This window comes from Oncorhynchus keta, unplaced genomic scaffold (assembly GCF_023373465.1).
Source record: "Oncorhynchus keta strain PuntledgeMale-10-30-2019 unplaced genomic scaffold, Oket_V2 Un_contig_4083_pilon_pilon, whole genome shotgun sequence".
Classification (NCBI taxonomy): Eukaryota; Metazoa; Chordata; class Actinopteri; order Salmoniformes; family Salmonidae; genus Oncorhynchus; species Oncorhynchus keta.
Genome location: NW_026287591.1, coordinates 6,721 through 34,051, shown reverse-complemented (window position 1 = coordinate 34,051; position 27,331 = coordinate 6,721). Strand labels below are relative to the sequence as shown.

At 38.0% G+C, this 27,331-nt stretch overlaps 1 protein-coding gene and 1 long non-coding RNA gene across 19 annotated transcripts in view; one reads left to right on the top strand and one right to left on the bottom strand.

Moving 5' to 3' along the window:
• LOC127924468 (uncharacterized) overlaps positions 1–26,392 on the bottom strand; it is a 35,765-nt gene extending 9,373 nt beyond the window's left edge. Inside the window, exons 1-3 of one of the 2 annotated variants that reach the window (XM_052509185.1) lie at positions 25,051–26,392; positions 24,542–24,784; positions 3,678–5,144 (exon numbers count right to left, since the gene is read on the bottom strand). In XM_052509185.1, the coding sequence (XP_052365145.1) occupies positions 3,678–5,144; positions 24,542–24,784; positions 25,051–25,576 (2,236 nt within the window). In that variant the 5' untranslated portion in view covers positions 25,577–26,392. The remainder of the gene's footprint in view (positions 1–3,677; positions 5,145–24,541; positions 24,785–25,050) is intronic. The other variant, XM_052509186.1, reaches the window with a different exon arrangement.
• On the top strand, positions 7,547–22,433 carry LOC127924469 (uncharacterized). Of its 17 annotated transcripts, XR_008117933.1 has the most exons (7): positions 7,547–9,929; positions 10,120–10,385; positions 13,146–13,829; positions 15,067–16,282; positions 17,039–18,140; positions 21,724–21,837; positions 21,876–22,433. It is a non-coding gene; the product is annotated as an uncharacterized LOC127924469 (long non-coding RNA). The 17 variants fall into 17 exon arrangements; XR_008117943.1 differs by lacking the exon at positions 13,146–13,829 and having other exon boundaries at positions 10,120–10,347; positions 14,649–16,282; XR_008117947.1 differs by lacking the exons at positions 7,547–9,929; positions 10,120–10,385 and adding an exon at positions 12,390–12,467.
• Positions 26,393–27,331: the final 939 nt, after the last annotated feature.

Here is a 27,331-nt window from a genome sequence, read left to right as displayed (position 1 = left end):
GTTAACCCATAGGTCAGTATTCCTAGACCAGTTAACCACACTAGTAGTTAACCCAGTTCCTAAACCAATACCACAGTTCCTAGACCAGTTAACCCACAGTTCCTAGACCAGTTAACCCACTGTTCCTAGACCAGTTAACCCACTGTTCCTAGACCAGTTAACTACTGTTCCTAGACCAGTTAACCCACTGTTCCTAGACCAGTTAACCACTGTTCCTAGACCAGTTAACCCACAGTTCCTAGACCAGTTAACCCACAGTTCTGACCAGTTAACCCTGTTCCTAGACCAGTTAACCCACTGTTCCTAGACCAGTTAACCCACTGTTCCTAGACCAGTTAACCCACAGTTCCTAACCAGTCCATCCTACTTTCTACTAACCCACAGTTCCTAGACCAGTAACCCATAGACCAGTTAACCCACAGTTCCTACCACTGTTAACCCACTGTTCAGACCATAACCCATAGACCAGTTAACCCACTGTTCCTAGACCAGTTAACCCACTGTTAAACCAGTTAACCCACAGTTCCTACTTTGTTCCTACTTAACCCACAGTTCCTAGGCCAGTGAGGCCAGTTAACCCACTGTTCTAGACCAGTTAACCCACTGTTCAGACCAGTTAACCCACTGTTCCTGCCCCTGTTCAGACCAGTTAACCCCAAGACCAGTTAACCCTCACCTAGACCAGTTAACTCACTGTTCGAGGCCAGTGTTCCTAGGTCCCACTTTCCTGGCCAGTTAACCCACTGTTCCTGGTTTCAGACCAGTTAAACAGACCAGTTATCAAGACCAGTTAACTTTCCTACAACATGGTTAACCCACTGTTCCTAGACAACTCACTGTTCCTAGACCAGTTAACAGTTCCTAGACCAGTTAACCCACTGTTCCTAGACAGTTAACCCACTGTTCCTACCAGTTAACCCACAGTTCCTAGACCAGTTAACCCACAGTTCCTAGACCAGTTAACCCACTGTTCCTAGACAGTTAACCCACTTTACAACATGGTTCAATCCCACTGTTCCTAGACCAGTTAACCCAGTTCCTATCCAGTTAACCCACTTTAGACCAACATGGTTCAATTCCTAGACCAGTTAACCCACAGTTCCTAGACAGTTATCAGTTACACTTTAAACATGGATCAATCAGAGATACAGTTATCAACACTTTAACAACATGGACCCAGTTAATCAGAGTTAACAGTTATCCCACTGTTCCTACCAGTTAACCCACTGTTTACCAGTTACATGGTTCAATCAGAGATACAGTTATCAACACTTTAAACATGGTTCAATCAGAGTTAACCCACTACAGTTATCAACACTTTAAACATGGTTCAATCAGAGATACAGTTATCAACACTTTAGAACATGGACCAATCAGAGTTAACCCCTACAGTTATCAAACAGTTAACCCACTGTTAGGCAGTTAACCACATTCTAGACAGTTAACCCCTGTCCAGTTACACTTTCTAGACCAGTTAACTCACTGTTCCTAGTTCAATCAGAGATACCCACAGTTATCAACACTTTAAACATGGTTCAATCAGAGATACCAGTTATCAACACTTTAAACATGGTTCAATCAGAGATACAGTTATCAACACTTTACAACCTGGTTCAATCAGAGAACCCACAGTACAGTTATCAACACTTTTCAACTTCAATCTAGAGAGTTGTGTTGTAAGGTAGAAACACCTAACTGGTCTATCACCTAAAACAGACAGTTACACAGTTATCAACACTTTACAACATGGTTCAATCAGAGATACAGTTATCAACACTTTACAACATGGTTCAATCAGAGATACAGTTATCAACACTTTACAACATGGTTCAATCAGAGCTACAGTTATCAACACTTTACAACATGGTTCAATCAGAGATACAGTTATCAACACTTTATGACATGGTTCAATCAGAGCTACAGTTATCAACACTTTACAACATGGTTCAACACTTATCACAACAACATGGTTCAATCAGAGATACAGTTATCAACACTTTAAACATGGTTCAATCAGAGATACAGTTATCAACACTTTATCAACATGGTTCAATCAGAGATACAGTTATCAACACTTTACAACATGGTTCAATCAGAGATACAGTTATCAACACTTTACAACATGGTTCAATCAGAGATACAGTTATCAACACTTTACAACATGGTTCAATCAGAGATACAGTTATCAACACTTTACAACATGGTTCAATCAGAGATACAGTTATCAACACTTTACAACATGGTTCAATCAGAGATACAGTTATCAACACTTTACAACATGGTTCAATCAGAGATACAGTTATCAACACTTTATAACATGGTTCAATCAGAGCTACAGTTATCAACACTTTACAACATGGTTCAATCAGAGCTACAGTTATCAACACTTTACAACATGGTTCAATCGGAGCTACAGTTATCAACACTTTACAACATGGTTCAATCAGAGATACAGTTATCAACACTTTATAACATGGTTCAATCAGAGCTACAGTTATCAACACTTTACAACATGGTTCAATCAGAGCTACAGTTATCAACACTTTACAACATGGTTCAATCAGAGATACAGTTATCAACACTTTACAACATGGTTCAATCAGAGATACAGTTATCAACACTTTACAACATGGTTCAATCAGAGATACAGTTATCAACACTTTACAACATGGTTCAATCAGAGATACAGTTATCAACACTTTACAACATGGTTCAATCAGAGATACAGTTATCAACACTTTACAACATGGTTCAATCAGAGATACAGTTATCAACACTTTACAACATGGTTCAATCAGAGCTACAGTTATCAACACTTTACAACATGGTTCAATCAGAGATACAGTTATCAACACTTTACAACATGGTTCAATCAGAGATACAGTTATCAACACTTTACAACATGGTTCAATCAGAGCTACAGTTATCAACACTTTACAACATGGTTCAATCAGAGATACAGTTATCAACACTTTACAACATGGTTCAATCAGAGATATAGTTATCAACACTTTACAACATGACTCAGTCAGAGCTACAGTTATCAAGACTTTACAACATGGTTCAATCAGAGCTACAGTTATCAACACTTTAAAACATGACTCAGTCAGAGCTAGTGTTATCAACACTTTAAAACATGACTCAGTCAGAGCTACTGTTATCAACACTTTACAACCTGGTTCAATCAGAGATACAGTTATCAACACTTTACAACATGGTTCAATCAGAGATACAGTTATCAACACTTTATAACATGGTTCAATCAGAGATACAGTTATCAACACTTTACAACCTGGTTCAATCAGAGATACAGTTATCAACACTTTACAACATGGTTCAATCAGAGCTACAGTTATCAACACTTTACAACATGGTTCAATCAGAGATACAGTTATCAACACTTTACAACATGGTTCAATCAGAGCTACAGTTATCAACACTTTAAAACATGACTCAGTCAGAGCTAGTGTTATCAACACTTTAAAACATGACTCAGTCATAGCTAGTGTTATCAACACTTTAAAACATGACTCAGTCAGAGCTAGTGTTATCAACACTTTAAAACATGACTCAGTCAGAGCTACTGCAGTATTGTCAGTCATTGCGATATAATACTTCTGATTTACAACAGGTATTCTGTTGGAATGAGGTGATCCTGTATAAACTCAGGATCTCACCTTGAGTCCTGCTCCTGCAGCCTTTCACCAGCAGTATGATGGTCACCAGCAGGTAGGGAGACCCCACCAGTAGACTACACAGCAGCCTGGGTAGAGACATGGACAACACTGGGACTGCTGGAGATGGAATGGGTGGAGACATGGACAACAGTGGGACTGCTGGAGATGGAATGGGTGGAGACATGGACAACAGTGGGACTGCTGGAGATGGAATGGGTGGGGACATGGACAACAGTGGGACTGCTGGAGATGGAATGGGTGGAGACATGGACAACACTGGGACTGCTGGAGATGGAATGGGTGGAGACATGGACAACACTGGGACTGCTGGAGATGGAATGGGTGGAGACATGGACAACACTGGGACTGCTGGAGATGGAATGGGTGGAGACATGGACAACACTGGGACTGCTGGAGATGGAATGGGTGGAGACATGGACAACACTGGGACTGCTGGAGATGGAATGGGTGGGGACATGGACAACAGTGGGACTGCTGGAGATGGAATGGGTGGAGACATGGACAACAGTGGGACTGCTGGAGATGGAATGGGTGGAGACATGGACAACAGTGGGACTGCTGGAGATGGAATGGGTGGAGACATGGACAACACTGGGACTGCTGGAGATGGAATGGGTGGAGACATGGACAACACTGGGACTGCTGGAGATGGAATGGGTGGAGACATGGACAACAGTGGGACTGCTGGAGATGGAATGGGTGGAGACATGGACAACAGTGGGACTGCTGGAGATGGAATGGGTGGAGACATGGACAACAGTGGGACTGCTGGAGATGGAATGGGTGGAGACATGGACAACAGTGGGACTGCTGGAGATGGAATGGGTGGAGACATGGACAACACTGGGACTGCTGGAGATGGAATGGGTGGAGACATGGACAACAGTGGGACTGCTGGAGATGGAATGGGTGGAGACATGGACAACAGTGGGACTGCTGGAGATGGAATGGGTGGGGACATGGACAACACTGGGACTGCTGGAGATGGAATGGGTGGAGACATGGACAACAGTGGGACTGCTGGAGATGGAATGGGTGGAGACATGGACAACAGTGGGACTGCTGGAGATGGAATGGGTGGAGACATGGACAACACTGGGACTGCTGGAGATGGAATGGGTGGAGACATGGACAACACTGGGACTGCTGGAGATGGAATGGGTGGAGACATGGACAACAGTGGGACTGCTGGAGATGGAATGGGTGGAGACATGGACAACAGTGGGACTGCTGGAGATGGAATGGGTGGAGACATGGACAACAGTGGGACTGCTGGAGATGGAATGGGTGGAGACATGGACAACAGTGGGACTGCTGGAGATGGAATGGGTGGAGACATGGACAACAGTGGGACTGCTGGAGATGGAATGGGTGGAGACATGGACAACAGTGGGACTGCTGGAGATGGAATGGGAGTTGGACCTGCAGTTGGAGAAAAAAGGACAACTGGAGAGAGAGATGAAAGAAAATACACAGTATATGTTCATGTTCATAATTTATAATGTTCAGTATATGTTCATGTTATTCTGTTCATAATGTTCAGTATATGTTCATGTTCATAATTTATAATGTTCAGTATATGTTCATGTTATTCTGTTCATAATGTTCAGTATATTTTCATGTTATTCTGTTTATAATGTTCAGTATATTTCATGTTATTCTGTTTATAATGTTCAGTATATTTTCATGTTATTCTGTTCATAATGTTCAGTATATTTTCATGTTATTCTGTTTATAATGTTCAGTATATTTTCATGTTATTCTGTTCATAATGTTCAGTATATTTTCATGTTATTCTGTTTATAATGTTCAGTATATTTCATGTTATTCTGTTTATAATGTTCAGTATATTTCATGTTATTCTGTTCATAATGTTCAGTATATTTTCATGTTCATAATTTATAATGTTCAGTATATTTCATGTTATTCTGTTCATAATGTTCAGTATATTTTCATGTTATTCTGTTTATAATGTTCAGTATATTTTCATGTTATTCTGTTCATAATGTTCAGTATATTTTCATGTTATTCTGTTTATAATGTTCAGTATATTTCATGTTATTCTGTTTATAATGTTCAGTATATTTCATGTTATTCTGTTCATAATGTTCAGTATATTTTCATGTTCATAATTTATAATGTTCAGTATATTTCATGTTATTCTGTTAATAATGTTCAGTATATTTTCATGTTCATAATTTATAATGTTCAGTATATTTCATGTTATTCTGTTCATAATGTTCAGTATATTTTCATGTTATTCTGTTTATAATGTTCAGTATATTTCATGTTATTCTGTTCATAATGTTCAGTATATGTTCATAATTTATAATGTTCAGTATATTTCATGTTATTCTGTTCATAATGTTCAGTATATTTTCATGTTATTCTGTTTATAATGTTCAGTATATTTCATGTTATTCTGTTCATAATGTTCAGTATATTTTCATGTTATTCTGTTTATAATGTTCAGTATATTTTCATGTTATTCTGTTCATAATGTTCAGTATATTTTCATGTTATTCTGTTCATAATGTTCAGTATATTTTCATGTTATTCTGTTTATAATGTTCAGTATATTTCATGTTATTCTGTTCATAATGTTCAGTATATTTTCATGTTATTCTGTTTATAATGTTCAGTATATTTCATGTTATTCTGTTCATAATGTTCAGTATATGTTCATGTTCATAATTTATAATGTTCAGTATATTTCATGTTATTCTGTTCATAATGTTCAGTATATTTTCATGTTATTCTGTTTATAATGTTCAGTATATTTCATGTTATTCTGTTCATAATGTTCAGTATATGTTCATGTTCATAATTTATAATGTTCAGTATATTTCATGTTATTCTGTTCATAATGTTCAGTATATTTTCATGTTATTCTGTTTATAATGTTCAGTATATTTCATGTTATTCTGTTCATAATGTTCAGTATATTTTCATGTTATTCTGTTTATAATGTTCAGTATATTTCATGTTATTCTGTTCATAATGTTCAGTATATGTTCATGTTCATAATTTATAATGTTCAGTATATTTCATGTTATTCTGTTCATAATGTTCAGTATATTTTCATGTTATTCTGTTTATAATGTTCAGTATATTTTCATGTTATTCTGTTTATAATGTTCAGTATATTTCATGTTATTCTGTTTATAATGTTCAGTATATTTTCATGTTATTCTGTTTATAATGTTCAGTATATTTCATGTTATTCTGTTCATAATGTTCAGTATATTTTCATGTTATTCTGTTTATAATGTTCAGTATATTTCATGTTATTCTGTTCATAATGTTCAGTATATTTTCATGTTATTCTGTTTATAATGTTCAGTATATTTCATGTTATTCTGTTCATAATGTTCAGTATATGTTCATGTTCATAATTTATAATGTTCAGTATATTTCATGTTATTCTGTTCATAATGTTCAGTATATTTTCATGTTATTCTGTTTATAATGTTCAGTATATTTTCATGTTATTCTGTTCATAATGTTCAGTATATTTTCATGTTATTCTGTTCATAATGTTCAGTATATTTTCATGTTATTCTGTTTATAATGTTCAGTATATTTCATGTTATTCTGTTCATAATGTTCAGTATATTTTCATGTTATTCTGTTTATAATGTTCAGTATATTTCATGTTATTCTGTTCATAATGTTCAGTATATTTTCATGTTATTCTGTTTATAATGTTCAGTATATTTTCATGTTATTCTGTTTATAATGTTCAGTATATTTTCATGTTATTCTGTTTATAATGTTCAGTATATTTTCATGTTATTCTGTTCATAATGTTCAGTATATATTTTCATGTTATTCTGTCATAATGTTCAGTATATTTTCATGTTATTCTGTTTATAATGTTCAGTATATTTCATGTTATTCTGTTCATAATGTTCAGTATATTTCATGTTATTCTGTTTATAATGTTCAGTATATTTTCATGTTATTCTGTTTATAATGTTCAGTATATTTTCATGTTATTCTGTTTATAATGTTCAGTATATTTTCATGTTATTCTGTTTATAATGTTCAGTATATTTCATGTTATTCTGTTTATAATGTTCAGTATATTTCATGTTATTCTGTTCATAATGTTCAGTATATTTTCATGTTATTCTGTTAATAATGTTCAGTATATTTTCATGTTATTCTGTTCATATTGTTCAGTATATTTTCATGTTATTCTGTTCATAATGTTCAGTATATTTTCATGTTATTCTGTTTATAATGTTCAGTATATTTCATGTTATTCTGTTCATAATGTTCAGTATATTTTCATGGTTAGTTACTATTTTTATACTACTAGCTACTAGTCTTTGCTAGCGGGCTTCACCTTTAGATCAAATAATGCCTGCCAGTCTGCACAGGGCGATATAAACCCTGAGCATATAAACACTGAGCACATCAACCCTGAGCACATCAACCCTGAGCACATCAACCCTGAGCATATAAACCCTGAGCATATCAACCCTGAGCACATCAACCCTGAGCATATAAACCCTGAGCATATAAACCCTGAGCACATCAACCCTGAGCACATCAACCCTGAGCACATCAACCCTGAGCATATAAACCCTGAGCACATCAACCCTGAGCATATAAACCCTGAGCATATAAACCCTGAGCATATCAACCCTGAGCATATCAACCCTGAGCACATCAACCCTGAGCATATCAACCCTGAGCATATCAACCCTGAGCATATCAACCCTGAGCATATCAACCCTGAGCATATCAACCCTGAGCATATCAACCCTGATAATATCAACCCTGAGCATATAAACCCTGAGCATATCAATGCTGAGCATATCAACCCTGAGCATATCAACCCTGAGCACATCAACCCTGAGCATATCAACCCTGAGCATATCAACCCTGAGCATATCAACCCTGAGCACATCAACCCTGAGCATATCAACCCTGAGCATATCAACCCTGAGCACATCAACCCTGAGCATATCGACCCTGAGCACATCAACCCACCCTGAGCACATCAACCCTCAGCATACCAGCCCTGATAATATCAACACTGATCATATCGGACTGCTTTTCTAAATCACCATATTCCTGCCGTTAGAATGGATCATCGCAGCTAGCTTGCTCCAACCGAGCGGCTATTGTTGGCTAACGCCTGTCCCGAAGCTTGCACCAGTTAGCCTCAAGCTAAGCCCATCTCCCGGCTAGCTGCCGAAGACCCATCTGCTAGCCACGGCCCGCTAGCTTTCTGAACGCCGTGTCTCCTGCTCGCCTAGAGTAGTAATCGACTAGTGAACGGCTCCCTGACTCATCTATTGCAGCTCATTGGACCCTATGAGCACTCGGCTACACAGCTGATGCCTACTGGACGGTTCACCAACCCTGATAATATCAACCCTGAGCACATCAACCCTGAGCACATCAACCCTGAGCATATCAACCCTGAGCATATCAACCCTGAGCATATCAACCCTGAGCATATCAACCCTGAGCATACGAGCCCTGATAATATCAACCCTGAGCATATCAACCGTGAGCATATCAACCCTGAGCATATCAACCCTGAGCATATCAACCCTGAGCACATCAACCCTGAGCATATCAACCCTGAGCATACGAGCCCTGATAATATCAACCCTGAGCATATCAACCCTGAGCATACGAGCCCTGATAATATCAACCCTGAGCATATCAACCCTGAGCATATCAATCCTGAGCATATCAACCCTGAGCATATCAACCCTGAGCACATCAACCCTGAGCACATCAACCCTGAGCATATCAACCCTGAGCACATCAACCCTGAGCATATCAACCCTGAGCATATCAACCCTGAGCATATCAACCCTGAGCATATCAACCCTGAGCATATCAACCCTGAGCACAACAACCCTGAGCATATCAATCCTGAGCACATCAACCCTGAGCATATCGACCCTGAGCACATATAATACCAGACTATAGATGACAGGTAGAGAGATGGTAATAATACCAGACTATAGATGACTGGTAGAGAGATGGTAATAATACCAGACTATAGATGACTGGTAGAGAGATGGTAATAATACCAGACTATAGATGACAGGTAGAGAGATGGTAATAATACCAGACTATAGATGACTGGTAGAGAGATGGTAATAATACCAGACTATAGATGACTGGTAGAGAGATGGTAATAATACCAGACTATAGATGACAGGTAGAGAGATGGTAATAATACCAGACTATAGATGACTGGTAGAGAGATGGTAATAACACCAGACTATAGATGACTGGTAGAGAGATGGTAATAACACCAGACTATAGATGACAGGTAGAGAGATGGTAATAACACCAGACTATAGATGACTGGTAGAGAGATGGTAATAATACCAGACTATAGATGACTGGTAGAGAGATGGTAATAACACCAGACTATAGATGACAGGTAGAGAGATGGTAATAACACCAGACTATAGATGACTGGTAGAGAGATGGTAATAATACCAGACTATAGATGACTGGTAGAGAGATGGTAATAATACCAGACTATAGATGACTGGTAGAGAGATGGTAATAATACCAGACTATAGATGACTGGTAGAGAGATGGTAATAATACCAGACTATAGATGACTGGTAGAGAGATGGTAATAATACCAGACTATAGATGACTGGTAGAGAGATGGTAATAATACCAGACTATAGATGACTGGTAGAGAGATGGTAATAACACCAGACTATAGATGACTGGTAGAGAGATGGTAATAATACCAGACTATAGATGACAGGTAGAGAGATGGTAATAACACCAGACTATAGATGACAGGTAGAGAGATGGTAATAATACCAGACTATAGATGACTGGTAGAGAGATGGTAATAATACCAGACTATAGATGACAGGTAGAGATATGGTAATAATACCAGACTATAGATGACAGGTAGAGAGATGGTAATAATACCAGACTATAGATGACTGGTAGAGAGATGGTAATAATACCAGACTATAGATGACTGGTAGAGAGATGGTAATAATACCAGACTATAGATGACTGGTAGAGAGATGGTAATAATACCAGACTATAGATGACAGGTAGAGAGATGGTAATAATACCAGACTATAGATGACTGGTAGAGAGATGGTAATAATACCAGACTATAGATGACTGGTAGAGAGATGGTAATAATACCAGACTATAGATGACTGGTAGAGAGATGGTAATAATACCAGACTATAGATGACTGGTAGAGATATGGTAATAATACCAGACTATAGATGACAGGTAGAGAGATGGTAATAACACCAGACTATAGATGACAGGTAGAGAGATGGTAATAATACCAGACTATAGATGACTGGTAGAGATGGTAATAATACCAGACTATAGATGACTGGTAGAGAGATGGTAATAATACCAGACTATAGATGACAGGTAGAGAGATGGTAATAACACCAGACTATAGATGACTGGTAGAGAGATGGTAATAACACCAGACTATAGATGACTGGTAGAGAGATGGTAATAATACCAGACTATAGATGACTGGTAGAGAGATGGTAATAATACCAGACTATAGATGACAGGTAGAGAGATGGTAATAACACCAGACTATAGATGACTGGTAGAGAGATGGTAATAACACCAGACTATAGATGACTGGTAGAGAGATGGTAATAATACCAGACTATAGATGACTGGTAGAGAGATGGTAATAATACCAGACTATAGATGACAGGTAGAGAGATGGTAATAACACCAGACTATAGATGACTGGTAGAGAGATGGTAATAACACCAGACTATAGATGACTGGTAGAGAGATGGTAATAACACCAGACTATAGATGACTGGTAGAGAGATGGTAATAATACCAGACTATAGATGACTGGTAGAGAGATGGTAATAATACCAGACTATAGATGACAGGTAGAGAGATGGTAATAATACCAGACTATAGATGACTGGTAGAGAGATGGTAATAATACCAGACTATAGATGACTGGTAGAGAGATGGTAATAATACCAGACTATAGATGACTGGTAGAGAGATGGTAATAATACCAGACTATAGATGACTGGTAGAGATATGGTAATAATACCAGACTATAGATGACTGGTAGAGATGGTAATAATACCAGACTATAGATGACTGGTAGAGAGATGGTAATAATACCAGACTATAGATGACTGGTAGAGAGATGGTAATAATACCAGACTATAGATGACTGGTAGAGAGATGGTAATAATACCAGACTATAGATGACTGGTAGAGAGATGGTAATAATACCAGACTATAGATGACTGGTAGAGAGATGGTAATAATACCAGACTATAGATGACTGGTAGAGAGATGGTAATAATACCAGACTATAGATGACAGGTAGAGAGATGGTAATAATACCAGACTATAGATGACTGGTAGAGAGATGGTAATAATACCAGACTATAGATGACTGGTAGAGAGATGGTAATAATACCAGACTATAGATGACAGGTAGAGAGATGGTAATAATACCAGACTATAGATGACTGGTAGAGATGGTAATAATACCAGACTATAGATGACTGGTAGAGAGATGGTAATAATACCAGACTATAGATGACTGGTAGAGAGATGGTAATAATACCAGACTATAGATGACAGGTAGAGATGGTAATAATACCAGACTATAGATGACAGGTAGAGAGATGGTAATAATACCAGACTATAGATGACTGGTAGAGAGATGGTAATAATACCAGACTATAGATGACAGGTAGAGAGATGGTAATAATACCAGACTATAGATGACAGGTAGAGAGATGGTAATAATACCAGACTATAGATGACAGGTAGAGATGGTAATAATACCAGACTATAGATGACTGGTAGAGAGATGGTAATAATACCAGACTATAGATGACAGGTAGAGAGATGGTAATAATACCAGACTATAGATGACTGGTAGAGAGATGGTAATAATACCAGACTATAGATGACTGGTAGAGAGATGGTAATAATACCAGACTATAGATGACTGGTAGAGAGATGGTAATAATACCAGACTATAGATGACTGGTAGAGAGATGGTAATAATACCAGACTATAGATGACAGGTAGAGAGATGGTAATAATACCAGACTATAGATGACTGGTAGAGATGGTAATAATACCAGACTATAGATGACAGGTAGAGAGATGGTAATAATACCAGACTATAGATGACTGGTAGAGAGATGGTAATAATACCAGACTATAGATGACAGGTAGAGATGGTAATAATACCAGACTATAGATGACAGGTAGAGAGATGGTAATAATACCAGACTATAGATGACAGGTAGAGAGATGGTAATAATACCAGACTATAGATGACTGGTAGAGAGATGGTAATAATACCAGACTATAGATGACTGGTAGAGAGATGGTAATAATACCAGACTATAGATGACTGGTAGAGAGATGGTAATAATACCAGACTATAGATGACAGGTAGAGAGATGGTAATAACACCAGACTATAGATGACTGGTAGAGAGATGGTAATAATACCAGACTATAGATGACTGGTAGAGAGATGGTAATAATACCAGACTATAGATGACAGGTAGAGAGATGGTAATAATACCAGACTATAGATGACTGGTAGAGATATGGTAATAATACCAGACTATAGATGACTGGTAGAGAGATGGTAATAATACCAGACTATAGATGACTGGTAGAGAGATGGTAATAATACCAGACTATAGATGACTGGTAGAGAGATGGTAATAATACCAGACTATAGATGACTGGTAGAGAGATGGTAATAATACCAGACTATAGATGACAGGTAGAGAGATGGTAATAATACCAGACTATAGATGACTGGTAGAGAGATGGTAATAATACCAGACTATAGATGACTGGTAGAGAGATGGTAATAATACCAGACTATAGATGACTGGTAGAGAGATGGTAATAATACCAGACTATAGATGACAGGTAGAGAGATGGTAATAATACCAGACTATAGATGACAGGTAGAGAGATGGTAATAATACCAGACTATAGATGACTGGTAGAGAGATGGTAATAATACCAGACTATAGATGACAGGTAGAGAGATGGTAATAATACCAGACTATAGATGACAGGTAGAGAGATGGTAATAATACCAGACTATAGATGACTGGTAGAGAGATGGTAATAATACCAGACTATAGATGACTGGTAGAGAGATGGTAATAATACCAGACTATAGATGACTGGTAGAGAGATGGTAATAATACCAGACTATAGATGACTGGTAGAGAGATGGTAATAATACCAGACTATAGATGACTGGTAGAGAGATGGTAATAATATAGATGACTGGTAGAGAGATGGTAATAGACTATAGATGACAGGTAGAGAGATGGTAATAATACCAGACTATAGATGACAGGTAGAGAGATGGTAATAATACCAGACTATAGATGACTGGTAGAGAGATGGTAATAATACCAGACTATAGATGACTGGTAGAGAGATGGTAATAATACCAGACTATAGATGACAGGTAGAGAGATGGTAATAATACCAGACTATAGATGACTGGTAGAGATATGGTAATAATACCAGACTATAGATGACTGGTAGAGAGATGGTAATAATACCAGACTATAGATGACTGGGTAGAGATATGGTAATAATACCAGACTATAGATGACTGGTAGAGAGATGGTAATAATACCAGACTATAGATGACTGGTAGAGATGGTAATAATACCAGACTATAGATGACAGGTAGAGATGGTAATAATACCAGACTATAGATGACTGGTAGAGAGATGGTAATAATACCAGACTATAGATGACTGGTAGAGAGATGGTAATAATACCAGACTATAGATGACTGGTAGAGATATGGTAATAATACCAGACTATAGATGACTGGTAGAGAGATGGTAATAATACCAGACTATAGATGACTGGTAGAGAGATGGTAATAATACCAGACTATAGATGACAGGTAGAGAGATGGTAATAATACCAGACTATAGATGACTGGTAGAGAGATGGTAATAACACCAGACTATAGATGACTGGTAGAGAGATGGTAATAATACCAGACTATAGATGACTGGTAGAGAGATGGTAATAATACCAGACTATAGATGACTGGTAGAGAGATGGTAATAATACCAGACTATAGATGACTGGTAGAGAGATGGTAATAACACCAGACTATAGATGACTGGTAGAGAGATGGTAATAATACCAGACTATAGATGACTGGTAGAGAGATGGTAATAATACCAGACTATAGATGACTGGTAGAGAGATGGTAATAATACCAGACTATAGATGACAGGTAGAGAGATGGTAATAATACCAGACTATAGATGACTGGTAGAGAGATGGTAATAATACCAGACTATAGATGACAGGTAGAGAGATGGTAATAACACCAGACTATAGATGACAGGTAGAGAGATGGTAATAATACCAGACTATAGATGACTGGTAGAGAGATGGTAATAATACCAGACTATAGATGACTGGTAGAGAGATGGTAATAATACCAGACTATAGATGACTGGTAGAGAGATGGTAATAATACCAGACTATAGATGACTGGTAGAGAGATGGTAATAATACCAGACTATAGATGACTGGTAGAGAGATGGTAATAATACCAGACTATAGATGACTGGTAGAGAGATGGTAATAATACCAGACTATAGATGACAGGTAGAGAGATGGTAATAATACCAGACTATAGATGACAGGTAGAGAGATGGTAATAATACCAGACTATAGATGACTGGTAGAGATATGGTAATAATACCAGACTATAGATGACTGGTAGAGAGATGGTAATAATACCAGACTATAGATGACTGGTAGAGAGATGGTAATAATACCAGACTATAGATGACTGGTAGAGAGATGGTAATAATACCAGACTATAGATGACTGGTAGAGAGATGGTAATAATACCAGACTATAGATGACTGGTAGAGAGATGGTAATAATACCAGACTATAGATGACTGGTAGAGAGATGGTAATAATACCAGACTATAGATGACAGGTAGAGAGATGGTAATAATACCAGACTATAGATGACAGGTAGAGAGATGGTAATAATACCAGACTATAGATGACAGGTAGAGAGATGGTAATAATACCAGACTATAGATGACAGGTAGAGAGATGGTAATAATACCAGACTATAGATGACTGGTAGAGAGATGGTAATAATACCAGACTATAGATGACAGGTAGAGAGATGGTAATAATACCAGACTATAGATGACAGGTAGAGAGATGGTAATAATACCAGACTATAGATGACAGGTAGAGAGATGGTAATAATACCAGACTATAGATGACTGGTAGAGAGATGGTAATAATACCAGACTATAGATGACTGGTAGAGAGATGGTAATAATACCAGACTATAGATGACTGGTAGAGAGATGGTAATAATACCAGACTATAGATGACTGGTAGAGAGATGGTAATAATACCAGACTATAGATGACTGGTAGAGAGATGGTAATAATACCAGACTATAGATGACTGGTAGAGAGATGGTAATAATACCAGACTATAGATGACAGGTAGAGAGATGGTAATAATACCAGACTATAGATGACAGGTAGAGAGATGGTAATAATACCAGACTATAGATGACTGGTAGAGAGATGGTAATAATACCAGACTATAGATGACAGGTAGAGAGATGGTAATAATACCAGACTATAGATGACTGGTAGAGATATGGTAATAATACCAGACTATAGATGACAGGTAGAGAGATGGTAATAATACCAGACTATAGATGACTGGTAGAGAGATGGTAATAATACCAGACTATAGATGACAGGTAGAGAGATGGTAATAATACCAGACTATAGATGACTGGTAGAGATATGGTAATAATACCAGACTATAGATGACAGGTAGATGGTAATAATACCAGACTATAGATGACTGGTAGAGAGATGGTAATAACACCAGACTATAGATGACAGGTAGAGAGATGGTAATAATACCAGACTATAGATGACTGGTAGAGATATGGTAATAATACCAGACTATAGATGACAGGTAGAGAGATGGTAATAATACCAGACTATAGATGACTGGTAGAGAGATGGTAATAATACCAGACTATAGATGACTGGTAGAGAGATGGTAATAACACCAGACTATAGATGACAGGTAGAGAGATGGTAATAATACCAGACTATAGATGACTGGTAGAGATATGGTAATAATACCAGACTATAGATGACTGGTAGAGAGATGGTAATAATACCAGACTATAGATGACAGGTAGAGAGATGGTAATAATACCAGACTATAGATGACTGGTAGAGATATGGTAATAATACCAGACTATAGATGACAGGTAGAGAGATGGTAATAATACCAGACTATAGATGACTGGTAGAGAGATGGTAATAACACCAGACTATAGATGACAGGTAGAGAGATGGTAATAATACCAGACTATAGATGACTGGTAGAGAGATGGTAATAATACCAGACTATAGATGACTGGTAGAGAGATGGTAATAATACCAGACTATAGATGACAGGTAGAGAGATGGTAATAATACCAGACTATAGATGACAGGTAGAGATATGGTAATAATACCAGACTATAGATGACTGGTAGAGAGATGGTAATAATACCAGACTATAGATGACTGGTAGAGAGATGGTAATAATACCAGACTATAGATGACAGGTAGAGAGATGGTAATAATACCAGACTATAGATGACTGGTAGAGAGATGGTAATAATACCAGACTATAGATGACTGGTAGAGAGATGGTAATAATACCAGACTATAGATGACTGGTAGAGAGATGGTAATAATACCAGACTATAGATGACTGGTAGAGAGATGGTAATAACACCAGACTATAGATGACAGGTAGAGAGATGGTAATAATACCAGACTATAGATGACTGGTAGAGAGATGGTAATAATACCAGACTATAGATGACTGGTAGAGAGATGGTAATAATACCAGACTATAGATGACTGGTAGAGAGATGGTAATAATACCAGACTATAGATGACTGGTAGAGAGATGGTAATAATACCAGACTATAGATGACAGGTAGAGAGATGGTAATAATACCAGACTATAGATGACTGGTAGAGAGATGGTAATAATACCAGACTATAGATGACAGGTAGAGAGATGGTAATAATACCAGACTATAGATGACTGGTAGAGAGATGGTAATAATACCAGACTATAGATGACTGGTAGAGAGATGGTAATAATACCAGACTATAGATGACTGGTAGAGAGATGGTAATAATACCAGACTATAGATGACTGGTAGAGATATGGTAATAATACCAGACTATAGATGACTGGTAGAGAGATGGTAATAATACCAGACTATAGATGACTGGTAGAGAGATGGTAATAATACCAGACTATAGATGACAGGTAGAGAGATGGTAATAATACCAGACTATAGATGACTGGTAGAGAGATGGTAATAATACCAGACTATAGATGACTGGTAGAGAGATGGTAATAATACCAGACTATAGATGACTGGTAGAGAGATGGTAATAATACCAGACTATAGATGACTGGTAGAGAGATGGTAATAATACCAGACTATAGATGACAGGTAGAGAGATGGTAATAATACCAGACTATAGATGACTGGTAGAGAGATGGTAATAATACCAGACTATAGATGACAGGTAGAGAGATGGTAATAATACCAGACTATAGATGACAGGTAGAGAGATGGTAATAATACCAGACTATAGATGACTGGTAGAGAGATGGTAATAATACCAGACTATAGATGACTGGTAGAGAGATGGTAATAATACCAGACTATAGATGACTGGTAGAGAGATGGTAATAATACCAGACTATAGATGACTGGTAGAGAGATGGTAATAATACCAGACTATAGATGACTGGTAGAGAGATGGTAATAATACCAGACTATAGATGACAGGTAGAGAGATGGTAATAATACCAGACTATAGATGACTGGTAGAGAGATGGTAATAATACCAGACTATAGATGACAGGTAGAGAGATGGTAATAATACCAGACTATAGATGACAGGTAGAGAGATGGTAATAATACCAGACTATAGATGACTGGTAGAGAGATGGTAATAATACCAGACTATAGATGACTGGTAGAGAGATGGTAATAATACCAGACTATAGATGACTGGTAGAGAGATGGTAATAATACCAGACTATAGATGACTGGTAGAGAGATGGTAATAATACCAGACTATAGATGACTGGTAGAGAGATGGTAATAATACCAGACTATAGATGACTGGTAGAGAGATGGTAATAACACCAGACTATAGATGACAGGTAGAGAGATGGTAATAACACCAGACTATAGATGACAGGTAGAGATAGGTAATAATACCAGACTATAGATGACTGGTAGAGAGATGGTAATAATACCAGACTATAGATGACTGGTAGAGAGATGGTAATAATACCAGACTATAGATGACTGGTAGAGATGGTAATAATACCAGACTATAGATGACTGGTAGAGAGATGGTAATAATACCAGACTATAGATGACTGGTAGAGAGATGGTAATAATACCAGACTATAGATGACTGGTAGAGAGATGGTAATAATACCAGACTATAGATGACTGGTAGAGAGATGGTAATAATACCAGACTATAGATGACAGGTAGAGAGATGGTAATAATACCAGACTATAGATGACTGGTAGAGAGATGGTAATAATACCAGACTATAGATGACTGGTAGAGAGATGGTAATAATACCAGACTATAGATGACTGGGTAGAGAGATGACTGACTATAGATGACTGAGAGAGATGGTAATAATACCAGACTATAGATGACTGGTAGAGAGATGGTAATAATACCAGACTATAGATGACTGGTAGAGAGATGGTACAATACCAGACTATAGATGACTGGTAGAGAGATGGTAATAATACCAGACTATAGATGACAGGTAGAGAGATGGTAATAATACCAGACTATAGATGACTGGTAGAGAGATGGTAATAATACCAGACTATAGATGACAGGTAGAGAGATGGTAATAATACCAGACTATAGATGACTGGTAGAGAGATGGTAATAATACCAGACTATAGATGACTGGTAGAGAGATGGTAATAATACCAGACTATAGATGACTGGTAGAGAGATGGTAATAATACCAGACTATAGATGACTGGTAGAGAGATGGTAATAATACCAGACTATAGATGACTGGTAGAGAGATGGTAGACTATAGATGACAGGTAGAGAGATGGTAATAATACCAGACTATAGATGACTGGTAGAGAGATGGTAATAATACCAGACTATAGATGACTGGTAGAGAGATGGTAATAATACCAGACTATAGATGACTGGTAGAGAGATGGTAATAATACCAGACTATAGATGACTGGTAGAGAGATGGTAATAATACCAGACTATAGATGACTGGTAGAGAGATGGTAATAATACCAGACTATAGATGACTGGTAGAGAGATGGTAATAATACCAGACTATAGATGACTGGTAGAGAGATGGTAATAATACCAGACTATAGATGACTGGTAGAGAGATGGTAATAATACCAGACTATAGATGACTGGTAGAGAGATGGTAATAATACCAGACTATAGATGACAGGTAGAGAGATGGTAATAACACCAGACTATAGATGACTGGTAGAGAGATGGTAATAATACCAGACTATAGATGACAGGTAGAGAGATGGTAATAATACCAGACTATAGATGACTGGTAGAGAGATGGTAATAATACCAGACTATAGATGACTGGTAGAGAGATGGTAATAATACCAGACTATAGATGACTGGTAGAGAGATGGTAATAATACCAGACTATAGATGACTGGTAGAGAGATGGTAATAATACCAGACTATAGATGACTGGCAGAGAGATGGTAATAATACCAGACTATAGATGACTGGTAGAGAGATGGTACAATACCAGACTATAGATGACTGGTAGAGAGATGGTAATAATACCAGACTATAGATGACTGGTAGAGAGATGGTAATAATACCAGACTATAGATGACAGGTAGAGAGATGGTAATAATACCAGACTATAGATGACTGGTAGAGAGATGGTAATAATACCAGACTATAGATGACTGGTAGAGAGATGGTACAATACCAGACTATAGATGACTGGTAGAGAGATGGTACAATACCAGACTATAGATGACTGGGTAGAGAGATGGTACAATACCAGACTATAGATGACTGGTAGAGAGATGGTACAATACCAGACTATAGATGACTGGTAGAGAGATGGTACAATACCAGACTATAGATGACTGGTAGAGAGATGGTAATAATACCAGACTATAGATGACTGGTAGAGAGATGGTAATAATACCAGACTATAGATGACTGGTAGAGAGATGGTAATAATACCAGACTATAGATGACTGGGTAGAGAGATGGTAATAACACCAGACTATAGATGACTGGTAGAGAGATGGTAATAATACCAGACTATAGATGACAGGTAGAGAGATGGTAATAATACCAGACTATAGATGACAGGTAGAGAGATGGTAATAACACCAGACTATAGATGACTGGTAGAGAGATGGTAATAATACCAGACTATAGATGACTGGTAGAGAGATGGTAATAATACCAGACTATAGATGACAGGTAGAGAGATGGTAATAATACCAGACTATAGATGACAGGTAGAGAGATGGTAATAATACCAGACTATAGATGACAGGTAGAGAGATGGTAATAATACCAGACTATAGATGACTGGTAGAGAGATGGTAATAATACCAGACTATAGATGACTGGTAGAGAGATGGTAATAATACCAGACTATAGATGACTGGTAGAGAGATGGTAATAATACCAGACTATAGATGACTGGTAGAGAGATGGTAATAATACCAGACTATAGATGACTGGTAGAGAGATGGTAATAATACCAGACTATAGATGACTGGTAGAGAGATGGTAATAATACCAGACTATAGATGACAGGTAGAGAGATGGTAATAACACCAGACTATAGATGACAGGTAGAGAGATGGTAATAATACCAGACTATAGATGACAGGTAGAGAGATGGTAATAACACCAGACTATAGATGACAGGTAGAGAGATGGTAATAATACCAGACTATAGATGACAGGTAGAGAGATGGTAATAATACCAGACTATAGATGACAGGTAGAGAGATGGTAATAATACCAGACTATAGATGACTGGTAGAGAGATGGTAATAATACCAGACTATAGATGACTGGTAGAGAGATGGTAATAATACCAGACTATAGATGACTGGTAGAGAGATGGTAATAATACCAGACTATAGATGACTGGTAGAGAGATGGTAATAATACCAGACTATAGATGACTGGTAGAGAGATGGTAATAATACCAGACTATAGATGACAGGTAGAGAGATGGTAATAATACCAGACTATAGATGACTGGTAGAGAGATGGTAATAACACCAGACTATAGATGACTGGTAGAGAGATGGTAATAATACCAGACTATAGATGACTGGTAGAGAGATGGTAATAATACCAGACTATAGATGACTGGTAGAGAGATGGTAATAATACCAGACTATAGATGACTGGTAGAGAGATGGTAATAATACCAGACTATAGATGACTGGTAGAGAGATGGTAATAATACCAGACTATAGATGACTGGTAGAGAGATGGTAATAATACCAGACTATAGATGACTGGTAGAGAGATGGTAATAATACCAGACTATAGATGACTGGTAGAGAGATGGTAAATACCAGACTATAGATGACAGGTAGAGATGGTAATAATACCAGACTATAGATGACTGGTAGAGAGATGGTAATAATACCAGACATGTAGATTACTGCATTGAATGACCTAGAGAAAAGCAGCAACAACAGAAACTAAGTTCAGAAAACAAACTGGGTTTTGCTTGAGGGGCTGGCTAGCAGAGAAAAAAAAATATGTTGACTTCAAAACGATCAACAAGGAAGAGTTTAATTAACATCCTTCCCCCGACAGTTTATGTACATTTTGGACATGGGAAGGGGGAGCAGTACAGTTTAAGTAGATGTCTGGGACTCTGTAGCTCAACCAGTTTCTAAATGAACCACCCATCGGTCACAGCTCGTGTCTTATGAAGGACTCTGAATTTACCCTTTCCAATCATGTATTTCTGGGCAACATCAAAAAGCTAAGAAGGCAAGGAAAATACATCACAAACATCCACTCTCCCATCACTGATAAGGACATGGCCCAGCTCCAAAACTCTCAGGCTCTGAATCCCGGGACACCAAGGTGTCTGGTGGTTCGACCTCTATTTTTAGTATTATTTGTGTCGCGACTATATCTTGTGGAAGGATGAAATAGTAAGAATATATTCATGAAAATAACGTTTTTAATGAAAATATGTCAATCATTATTTGAATATGTGGGTAACCTTTTGTATGAAAGTGGTACTGCCCTCGGGCCCAACAACACCCGTAATAATATATCCTCCAAACGAGGGCATTTTCACCTGAATATACCCTTGAATATATCTTGAATATACCCTTGAATATACCTTGAATATACCCTTGAATATACCTTGAATATACCCTTGAATATACCTTGAATATACCTTGAATATACCCTTGAATATACCCTTGAATATACCTTGAATATACCTTTGAATATACCCTTGAATATACCTTGAATATACCCTTGAATATACCTTTGAATATACCTTGAATATACCTTGAATATACCCTTGAATATACCCTTGAATATACCCTTGAATATACCTTGAATATACCCTTGAATATACCTTGAATATACCCTTGAATATACCTTGAATATACCCTTGAATATACCCTTGAATATACCCTTGAATATACCTTGAATATACCTTTGAATATACCCTTGAATATACCCTTGAATATACCTTGAATATACCCTTGAATATACCTTTGAATATACCCTTGAATATACCTTGAATATACCCTTGAATATACCCTTGAATATACCCTTGAATATACCTTGAATATACCTTGAATATACCCTTGAATATACCCTTGAATATACCTTGAATATACCCTTGAATATACCTTGAATATACCCTTGAATATACCCTTGAATATACCTTGAATATACCCTTGAATATACCTTGAATATACCTTGAATATACCCTTGAATATACCCTTGAATATACCTTGAATATACCCTTGAATATACCTTGAATATACCCTTGAATATACCCTTGAATATACCCTTGAATATACCCTTGAATATACCTTGAATATACCCTTGAATATACCTTGAATATAACCTTGAATATACCTTGAATATACCCTTGAATATACCCTTGAATATACCTTGAATATACCCTTGAATATACCTTGAATATACCCTTGAATATACCTTGAATATACCTTTGAATATACCTTGAATATACCCTTGAATATACCCTTGAATATACGACGCAATGCGGAGTGCCTGGATACTGACCTTAGCCGCTGTTATATTGACAATATACCACAACCTCATAGGTGCCTTGTTGCTATTAAAAACTGGTTACCAACGTAATTAGAGCAGGAAATATACATATTTTGTCATTCAGGGCTCGAACCACCCAGTTTATAATGCAGGTTTCAGCACCTCTTAACAGTGTAAAGAAGAACCACCCATTTTATAATGCAGGTTTCAGCACCTCTTAACAGTGTAAAGAAGAACCACCCAGTTTATAATGCAGGTTTCAGCACCTCTTAACAGTGTAAAGAAGAACCACCCAGTTTATAATGCAGGTTTCAGCACCTCTTAACAGTGTAAAGAATAACCAGATAATCTGAATGTCAAGGTTTCTCATATTCTCACCTGTCACAGTCATCCAGCTCTCTGGTGATTCTCCTTCAGAGTTGGTACACTTGTAGAGTCCTTCATCTGACTTGGATACTGCAGGGATGGTCATCTCTCCTGTAGTCTCAGTCCTGATGAGGGATCCATCTTTGTAGAAATCAGCTGTGAGGTTAGAGGGAGTTCCCTGATATCTGCAGCGCAGAGTCACAGAATCTCCCTCAGTCACAGGAAGGGCAGGGCTCTCCAGGATCACAGCACCATCTGTATATAATATATAAACATCATATATAAACAGGTCTCCCCAGGATCACAGCTCCAGCTGTATATAATATATAAACATCATATATAAACAGGTCTCTCCAGGACCACAGCTCCAGCTGTATATAATATATAAACACATCTCTCCAGGATCACAGCACCAGCTATATATCATATATAAACATCATATATAAACATAACATCAGCTATCTGAAACCAGATGAACCACTAAACACTATAATGTTAGTAGATGGTGTTTGTGGACATACCAGGTACTGTGATGTTGACAGCGTTGCTGTGTTCTCCAGACCCAGACTCACACCAGTACACTCCACTGTCTGATGGTATTAGTGACACGATGCATGACGACCCTTGTGGTTTTCCCCATTTTATTCCACAATCTGAACACTCCCCATAGAGTGTACATCTCTTCAGTCTCCATACAGCAGAGTTCCCCTGAACCTCACAGCTCAGAGAGACAGACTCATATTTAAGGAACTGAGAACTGTCAGGACTGACAATCAGAGACGCTGGATGAAAGAGAACTGGGCGAGAGCGAGAGAGCGAGATAAAGAAAGACAGAGAGAGAGAGAAAGAGAGACAGACAGAGAGAAAGAGAGAGAGACAGAAAGAGAGAGAGAGACAGAGAGAGGAGAGACAGAGATTAGAGACAGAGAGACAGAGAGACAGAGAGAGAGAGAGACAGAGAGAGAGGGAGAGAAAGAGAGACAGACAGAGAGAAAGAGAGAGAGACAGAGAGAGAGAGAGAGAGAGAGAGACAGAGATTAGAGACATAGAGACAGAGAGACAGAGAGAGAGAGAGAGAGAAAGACAGAGGAAGAGAGAGAGAGTTTTTGAGTTTTAAATCATCTTTATTGGGTCTGGGGGCCCACCACACAATAAATACTTATACAAAACCACAGTTACACATCAATTAAAAACACAACTCCAATTCCTCCTCCACAGTAACTAAACACAACAGCCTCTGAATACCCCATATACTCAAAAACAGATCAATATTGTTGACAAGTTTATAATAGGCAAACTCAACCCTCAGTCTCACTGCCAACATTCCCTCCAGCATTCCCACCACATCCACAGACCCTGTCCCCGAATGCTGTTCTTTCGGGTCTTCCATATTGCTAATTTTGCTGCCCCTAACACAAAATTAAGCAACACAACTACACCCTTTTGACTGAACCTGTACTTTGGCCCAAATATATACAGTTGGGAAGAGAAAACCTCTCCCAACGTTGAGAACCAATCAGTGATCAGTTCAATCATCCCAACCAACCTGGGACACAGTAAAAACAGATGTGCCAGAGATTCATACTCAGCACAGAATGGACACCCCTCCCCAACAGTAGGATCCAGGTGTACCAGATGCATGTTGGTGGCTATAGCTCTATGTATTTATCCTCCATTGGAGGTCAGCTGTCCTCTTATCAATAGTCAGTTTCTATAATGATCGCCAACAGCCTTTTGGAGAGGCACTTGGACCAAGCACACCCGCCCACTTTGTCAATTTTATCCCTTCCAGGGAAGAGGCATGAGACACCTTTACACATATTCTGTTTATGGCCTTCTTTCCCACATCATTGAACTCCCCACCTCCTTGAACTCCCCAGCTCCGGGGAATCGAAGGAAAGCAGCATCCCCACGTCCTCCTCGAATGCCCCGCTGCAGCACTAACAATCAGTTGACCCCTCCTGTCTCAGCCTCAGTATTTATGCTGCAGTAGTTTATGTGTCGGGGCTAGGGTCAGTTTGTTATATCTGGAATACTTCTCCTGTCTTATTCGGTGTCCTGTGTGAATTTAAGTATGCTCTCTCTAATTCTCTCTTTCTCTCGGAGGACCTGAGCCCCTGGACCATGCCTCAGGACTACCTGGCATGATGACTCCTTGCTGTCCGAAGTCCACCTGGCCGTGCTGCTGCTCCAGTTTCAACTGTTCTGCCTGTATTTATTATTATTTGACCATGCTGGTCATTTATAAACATTTTAACATCTTGGCCATGTTCTGTTATAATCTACACCCGGCACAGCCAGAAGAGGACTGGTCACCCCTCAATGCCTGGTTCCTCTCTAGGGTTCTTCCTAGGTTTTGGTCTTTTCTAGGAGTTTTTCCTAGCCACCGTGCTTCTACATCTGCATTGCTTGCTGTTTGGGGTTTTAGGCTGGGTTTCTGTATATCAGCTGATGTACGAAGGGCTATATAAATAAATTTGATTTGATTTTGATTTGATAGGGTGAGTCAAAAGAAAAAGATGAAATGTTTTAATTGTAACGAAACACTCCCTGCAAACGTCACCACCAAGATTGTAATTTAACTGAGGGGAAGATCAGAGGCGACCATCGGGGAAAAAGGGGAGAGATACAAAGAGAGCGAGATTAATGAGAATCCTTGCTTGGGCTTTCAAATTAGGGCTATTTTCTGTTGCCCAAATGCCCGAGTTACGAATACAGACAATTGTAAAATGGGTCTATTTGCGGAGAATCTTAGTCATTTACATAGTGTTGGTGGTATAGTGGTGAGCATAGCTGCCTTCC